The sequence below is a fragment of the Ixodes scapularis genome, unplaced genomic scaffold (genome assembly GCF_016920785.2).
Source record: "Ixodes scapularis isolate PalLabHiFi unplaced genomic scaffold, ASM1692078v2 PGA_scaffold2__306_contigs__length_199485367, whole genome shotgun sequence".
Classification (NCBI taxonomy): domain Eukaryota; kingdom Metazoa; phylum Arthropoda; class Arachnida; order Ixodida; family Ixodidae; genus Ixodes; species Ixodes scapularis.
The window spans coordinates 75,662,508-75,670,930 of NW_024609857.1; the positions used below are offsets into that span (position 1 = coordinate 75,662,508).

An 8,423-nucleotide genomic window follows, 5' to 3' on the forward strand; every position below is an offset into this window, starting at 1 on the left:
ACTTTGACTGGGCTACCTGCTTGGAGCGTGATGCTTCGACCCCAGTGGACCCCAGTGAGCAACAGCGCCATAATGTTCCGGAGGCTCCTTCATGCACCGATCGAACAGCGTGCCAGATCCCCCAGCTCACTTCTCACCCGCCCAACCCGCCTTCACGAAATCTGGACTTCTGCGAATCGGACTGCCATCCTCCCCAATACCAACAATCCATGTCTCCGTCATTACGCATGTATATACTCATGACATTATCATTTTCACTAGATGCGGCACCGCGGACCTCTATGGTACGAGCTGGTGCCGCGACTCTCCACAGCAAAATAAATAAAGTTTAAAGACTAAAGACAAAATTCTTTCCTGATCAACAGTCGGTAGCGCCTTAAAAAAAAAAAAAAGAATAATAGTGTTTCCCCGTTTATAGAGTGCAAATTCCAAAACTACATTATACCAGTGGCACACATCAGTGAAATAACATAACACCGCTTTGGCGGTGCCGAAAACATAAAATACCACCCCCATCCTTTATTTCCCTCCAACTTAAACTGGACAATAAAAGTCGGTCATCAAGAACGCTGAGCCGCTGCATCTTCGGGAATTGGCGGAGAACGCGTCCACGAACTTAAAGGGATTGTCCGGTCAAAACTTGTATTCGAGAAAACAATTGAATATCATTGTTATTGCCTCGAGACGTATCGTACGTGCAATATCTGAATTTTATATGCCCCTCTGCATGAGTAATTGAATTTATACTGCTCCAATCGCACTCTAGCGTAAACGCTGTTTTCGGTGGCAACATGGGAGCTCTGACGTCACACAACACAAAGCGATCATTTCTGGGGGAGAAAGAAGTGCGCCTGTATATACAGGGTGTCACAAAAGAAAATTTACACGGTCTTTTTTACCGCAAAAATAAACTAGGCATCGCTGAACGCTCATTTTTCGCCCAAAGGTAGAGCTAGAGGTCACAACCAGATGCCGAAGTTTCAGCCCGATCCGATAACTTAATCAAAAGTTATAAGTGATTTTCTGAAAATTTCAATGGGAAAATGGCGGCCGACGGAGTTTTCAAACACATGGGGCTCTATGGCGCCAGAAACCGAAAACAGGCAAAAATAGGCTCCATTTTCCCATTGAACTTTTCAGAAAATCACTTATAACTTTTGATTAAGTTATCGGATCGGGCTGAAACTTTGGCATCTGGTTGTGACCTCTAGCTCTACCTTTGGGCGAAAAATGAGCGTTCAGCGATGCCTAGTTTATTTTTGCGGTAAAAAAGACCGTGTAAATTTTCTTTTGTGACACCCTGTAGACGTCCTTTTTCGAGCTCTGCTTATTTTCCTGATTAGTTTGCAAAATCTCTATCTGCCGGTCTGGAAGGGGGCCGAGAACCAGAGAGTTTACGGCCTGGTCGGTAATTTCAGCAAGCATTACGCCTCCAGACGCTCGACGACATCGCCCAGCTTGATGGACACGGTTTCTCCCCAAGGGGAAGGTAAGCCTAACCAGATAGTATGCGATGCCGACGCAGCACATGAGATGCATGAAATGGACTGCGGACAAAGTAGCGATGAAACCCTGCAGGGGGGAGCAAGAAAACGGAAGACGACCGTGGACCTGGCCAGAAACCTCGCGGAAAGCGAGGACAATGATCAGCCCACAACAGTCTCAGAAAAACACCGTCAACTACGAAGCATCCTTGCGACGCTTCTAGCAGAGGAATCTCAAGAAAATCTCATCACGAAGATCTTGGGCCTCCTTACGGAAATCACCGCGAAAAAGAAAACTTCGAGGAAAAGATAGAAAACTCTCAAGGAAACGGAAACGGTCAAAGACTCTCCCACCTCGAACGCGAAGCCTAGCGCTACGCCTACGCAAGAGAGTCTTGCGAAGTCTATATCAACGCCACGCCAGCAGGAGGATGACGCAAACCCACCCGAAGAGCAGCAGCCATTGCGGCAGCCGCAACCACGTGGCAAGGACACAACGCAGGGTGGGCAGGATGAAAACGCCGCGGACAACGACGACGACGGCTTCATCAAAGTTACAAACAAGCGCAAGCGATCCAGAAGGGAACAGCAGCCAGATACACAAAAACCAAACGAACATCTCAAGGAGGTCAGAATTCGCCCAAAATCCAAGACACCCATGGGAGAGTGGAAACTCGAAATACTAGGCTACCTTGAGAAGACACTGGAAATTAAACGTAAGGATATCACTCTCAAATACTTTCCCAAGTCGAATACCATATCCATACGCACAGACTCAAAGGAGGTCCTCCAGAAAATAATGGAGAACTACACCTACGAGAATGCGAAAGGGGAAAAAATTGAAGTCAGCACGTACCAAGCCTACTGAAATAAACATACTAAAGGAGTCATTTATGACGCCGATATAACAGGAGAGGCAGAATCTCTTATTGACCTCGTCGATTCAAAACAAGTCCCGGTGGTGGCAGCAAGACGCATGGGCAACACCAAGACTGTAGCGATCACCTTTGAAGGAGAGAAACTGCCTCGATCCATACTATTCAACAGGTACCACGCTCCACTGTACCCGTTCAAGCCCAAAACGATAGTCTGCGCGAATTGCCACCGTACGGGGCACAGGCCAGACATTTGTGTTCAAGACCCTGTCTGCGCCAGATGCGAAAGGACACACTCGAGAGAAGGAATGGACACGAACACGAGCGAAAGCGAATGCCCGGATCCCAAGACCTACTGTAAACAATGCAAAAAGGAAGGCCATCTCGCTATATATATACGGAAAGAATTGCGCAACGAGAATAGAAAATAACAGGAAGATGAGAGCATCCATCCAGGCAATGAAAGCACAATCTCGATCATCGCAGATTGGAGCTCGTATCGACCCTGTATCAGACCTGTCGAGTAACCAGACAGCAGCTCCTGCAGCACCAACTGCGACGCCGCAGACAACGGTTCCCGACAAAAACCCAAGCCCAACCTCATTGGCAAGCTCCTACGCCAACGTCTTGTGTAGGAGCCTGGCTGAAGCAGAAAACCAATCAATTCGCGCAGAATTGCAAGCTCTGAAAGGAACTCTACAAGCATTTGTCGTTCAACAAGAACAATGGAGAGTGCAACTCCAGCAGCAGCAACAGATGCTTCAGCAAATGCAGCAACAGCAGCAACAGACACAAAACTTCATTCAAAAGTTCTTCGGAGGGGCACTCTCCGAACTTAAGGCTACCGCATCCCCGTAGATGATCAAGGTCGTGCAGTGGAATTGCCGAGGGCTCCGACTTCGGGCGGCGGAGCTCAACGCGCGGTTTCATGAAGATCACAAGATCGTACGGACGTTCTGCTGATGCAGGAAACTAACACGACCCTGACATGTATCAGAGGATACGCAGTGTACTCAACGCCCACTATCACGGACAAGAAGGGTGGCGCACCAGGAAAATCGACGATCTTCATAAGCCATGCCTGTCCACATCACCAAATCGATCTCTCTCGGTGGTGCAATGACGAGCAAGAAGTCGTCGCAATACGAACAGAGATCGAAAAGAAGGCTATCATACTAGTGTCGGCCTATTATAGACCGAACAGGAAAACGAAACCTTCGGATTTCTGGAACGGCTGGATTGCCCATCTGCACCAGACATATCCAAAAGATCAAAAACTATACTGCGGGGACTTTAACCATCAGCACGAAGCGTGGGGCTACAGGAAGAGTTCCAAGACAGGCAAAGAACTTTATGAGGAGATGACGCAGCACGGCATGACGTTAATGGACAAGGAAGGCGTAAAGACGCGAACCGGACTGGGGCCTAAAAGTCAGGATACGTCTCCGGATCTGACGTGGGCAAATAACAAATTTGTGAAACACCAAAAGTGGAAATGCGGTCCAGACGCATAGGGCAGCGATCACTTCCCGATTTTTGTGGAGATGTCACTAACTAAAAAAAGAAAGGACGTAAATAACAAGAGAGTCACGCGGACGGTGAACTGGGACGAGTACAGAAAAGCACTTACTTCACTAGGAAAGGACGACAACCCTTTCGAAAAGCGCCTCACAGACGCCCTGAAGATTGCCACCATAATCAAGAAGGCAGACGAGGACATTCCGGTACCCGATCTCTATCTTCTAAAGCAAAGCGGCTGCAAGCACTTCAAACGTACAGGAAGGGACCCGAAGCGGTGTACGGTCGCAGAAAGGTTACCAGAATAACGATCGAAGCCAGGTATTACGCGAAGCGTCTAGAGCGCCAACGGTGGCTAAACTACAGCGCCTCTCTCTCGGAGAAAACGTCCATAACTGCGTTATGGGCAACCTGCAGAGCCATGATGGGCAAAAAGAATAAAAAAGCTCCCAAGGCCATGACGCTTAGAGCGAACAAGACAGAAGAAGAAATGGCGAAAGAAGCCGGAAATCTTTTTTTCCCACAGCATAGCCACTGCCAAGACACGGGATGCTACGAACGTGAAATGCTGTCTCCTGACGACAGAATGGATTCACCCATTACTAAAGGCGAATTACAAACAGCCCTCACAAGCGGCAAACAGCGGACAGCACCCGGCCACGACAAAGTTACAGTACAAATGCTCAGAAACCTGCCACAGGAAACGAAAGAGGCCCTCCTTGAGAAAATCAACGAAGTGTGGGAACGTGGGGAGATCCCCACCGAATGGAAGCACTCAATAGTTATACCAATCCCGAAACCGGGTAAAGATCACACAGTCCTTGCCAACTACAGGCCCATCTCGTTAACGCCATGTGTTTGGAAACTCATGGAACGTATGGTCCTCGACAGGCTCAACTGGTACCTGGAAACAAACACCAAAGCCTTCCACCCTGCCCAAACCGGCTTTCGAGCCAACATGGGTACACAGGAAAGCTTATTCTTTATTTCAAGAGACATGTCCAAGACAGACAAGCCACTATACCCGTTTTCACCTTAAGAAAAAAGTTGGTGTGTCCCTCTCGTCGCATGCTTATTGGTCGCATGCCGTCGCACATATTATTCCGTTCTGCGAAGTAGTTCCGATAAAGGTTTGCTCTATGGGATGCTAGCGTTATCTAAGCTTAAATAAATTTGTTATTCTCAGTAGGATAAATAATACACCTCTATAGTATACGCGTGTATTCACGTAATTCATCGCCTCACAAGATCTGAGGATCGATGTTCGTAGCCAGCCGGCCAGCCGCTGTTGCTCGCCTTCCAAAATGGCGACTCCAACTGCTCTGGCTGATCGGTCTGTGATGTCAGCACTCCTTCCTGAAGACGTTACCCCTCGGGTGTACTACAAACGTCACGCAAGTGGAAATGTCCTGTCGAGCCAGACAAGGCAGTGTGTTTTGCACGTTTATTCTTGGATGCGGCGGCAGTACCAAGAAAAAAATGTGGTGGAAGTCATCAACCTGACTGGCCGCCGCAACGGGGATCAGTGTTAGCTCGGTCTACGAGATCAAGCGTGTCTTCAAACGTGCCAACGGAGCTGTGAAATCACCTTCAAAGAAGCGCCCGAAATTCGCCGAGAAAAGGAAGAGGATTTCAAATCACGACGCGTGCACTTTGACGGCCGTGAGAAGCTGCCTGCACAATTTCTTCCGTCGAGGGGAGATCCCAACGTTGAAGAAAATTGCCGCTCGTCTCCAAGAAGACGGTGTGTTGCCGCCCTGTTCCGGGTCTAGCTGTATCGCCTGCTGAAGGACATGGGTTTCGAGAAACAGAAACGGAATTGCAACTCCTTCCTGATTGAGAGAGAGGACATCGTCGAGAGGATGCGGCGGTATTTGAGGGCAATCAGAAAGCACAGAGCCCAGAACCGCAAGATCTACTTTCAGGACGAGACTTGTGTGAACGCCGGCCTCACCGTTGACAAGGTGTGGACTGACAGTACCATAAAGTCAGCAAGGCAAGCCTTCATGTCTGGACTGACGACCGGGCTAAAGGTTCCTTCTGGAAAAGGTGAAAGAGTGATTGTCACCCACGCAGGTAGTGACACTGGCTTCGTGTCCGGCTGCCTGGACGTGTTCCGTGGGAAGAAGGGGGACTACCACGATGAAATGGACTCGAACAGGTTTTAAGCATGGTTTCTTCATCTGCTGGACCACATCGAGCCTAACAGCGTAATTGTTATAGACAACGCGCCATACCACAGCAGAAAGGCTGAAGCTGTTCCCACAACTGCAACAAAGAAGGGCGAGATCCAGCAGTGGCTCTCTTCCAAGAACCTAAACTGGACTGCCACAATGAAGAAAAAAGACCTTCTGAGCATCGTGGCGATGGTGAAGGATCGCTACACAAAGTACAAAGTCGACGTCATAGCTACGGACGCCGGACACACAGTGTTGAGGCTCCCACCGTACCATTGCGAACTAAATCCCATAGAGTTGATATGGGCACGAGTCAAGCAGGAGGTCACCTCCAAGAACATCACATTCAAGCCCAATGACGCCGAGCGGCTCTTGAGGGAAGCAGTGGACAACGTAACAGCTGTCCATTGGCATGACTGTGTAGAGCATGTGAAAAAAATGGAGGCGAAGTTTCGAGAATATGATGTCCCAGAGTCGAACCTCGAGCCAGTCATCATACCCCTCGATGCAAGCGACACGGAGGAGGAGAGTGGAGACGACGACGAAACTGACGACGAGGATGAGGGTGAAGAGATCTCTGGTGTTGAGCCTTTAGAATGGAATTGACCGTGAACTAATGTCCCCCTAGGACATGTTCTCTTCTGAAAGTGGCTAGAACTTTGGACTCTGTTTGTCATACCCCAGAACACAGAGCGGCCCTTTTAAGGACCATTCACATACTGCAAAATCGGATTCCCGACTTCACACACGCCTAACCGCCAGTGTCATGTTGTTGTCGTGATTCTACCTTTCATTACGTAATAGCCTTGTTCATGGCTTCTCGAGGTCTTTGAAATCAGCTGTATGTATCCCATTGTGTACAAAGATTCACACTACAAAAAAAAAAAAAAAATTCCAGTTGTACTGCACTCACTAATTTGCCCATTACAGCAGAGGTGTCAGCGCTATTTTGCCCTTTTGTATTCTAAACATATATGCATACAATTACACTTTAAGGGTCGTTTTCAACCACAGAAAGAAGACGAAGTGTTGGCGGCATGCCGAAAGTCGACCATTGTTCTGAAATGTGACCCTGAGCTTAACATTTCACTTGCTCACCTCATGCATATTCAGTGTCGCTTACACCTCATTTTGAGGTCTAAACATCATGTTCAGCCTAGTCTTTCATTGAGATAACTCCTTTATTGCAGTGATCAGTTCCCCAGGCGGTTTGTGGGAAAGTAAACTCACAAAATGCCATCCACATGCCTTAGGGTCGCTCTGGCAATAAACGTATCTCTCATCCACCATGCTGTCTCAGATTATAATCGGGATTCTTATCGCCATCCTCACACAGTGCCACTCTGGCAACAAGCAGAAGCTTTGATGGGACCCTGGAAGAACGTATCTCACATCAACCACGCTGTTTCTGCTTATAATCAGGATTTGTACCACCATCCCCACACCACGGAACTTAAGAAAACGGAATTAAAGAATAAAAATTGAAATTCACCGCGACACACAAGGAAACCGATTGCCCACTCAATACATACACATGAACGGCAACGCAATAACGTAAACAAAGGTATATTAGGACAGAATAAACTATGCAAACATAGGTTCGTGGCTGGTAGCAGGTCTGATCAATCCCAGTTCATCAAGTTTGCGGCGATGTCGATGATGTCAGCAGCCAGCTGATCTTTTTGCTTTAGTGCTCCATGGTTGCCGTTAAAAACTGTAAATGCGCTAAAACTGGCACATTCTGATTTTTTTCTCATAGTGTTTTTAGAAAGCCGACGAAATAAACATTGTTAGATATACAAAGATATGTTTATTGAAGACAGTTTAAAGAAGCGATGCAAAATTGTGCAGAGCATAAGCATGTTTATCAGAAACAAACGCTATTTAACGAGATATGTTCAAGCTTTTTGCCACTAGAAGATGCTGCACTGCTAAATTCGTTTTGGTTTCGGTCTCTAATTGTGGATCCCACCACCTCCCGACGGAGAGTGGTTAAGTCTATGCGATATCGCGGCATTTCATTGGTGGAAACCCAGAACACTCCGCCACCAGCCGGACTTGTTTTACTTCGGTTCTTAAGGTGCAAACGAGTATAGGCACAGATACAAAAACCATTGTAGCAATCGATGTTCGAAAGGCATTCGATTCCGTGCCCCATGCTTCAGTCATCAGAGAGGCGATAAACTTGGGAGTACACGGCCGGGCACTCAACTTTAATAAATCGTTTCTCGAAAACCGAACATACTCCATTCGCTCCGGAGACTTCACCAGCGCACCGGCGAGAAACGGAGTCGGAGTACCACAGGGCTCCGTCCTGTCACCCCTCCTCTTTAACATAGCTATGGCCAATTTACCGAAGCTACTTCACA

The 8,423-nt window shown here is 47.8% G+C and overlaps 1 protein-coding gene across 1 annotated transcript; it reads left to right on the forward strand.

The window, feature by feature from the left end:
• Nucleotides 1-6,210: 6,210 nt before the first annotated feature.
• Nucleotides 6,211-6,660, forward strand: LOC121836537. The gene has a single exon (XM_042291454.1). The coding sequence runs from the start codon at nt 6,211-6,213 to the stop codon at nt 6,658-6,660; it is 450 nt and encodes a 149-aa protein (XP_042147388.1).
• Nucleotides 6,661-8,423: the final 1,763 nt, after the last annotated feature.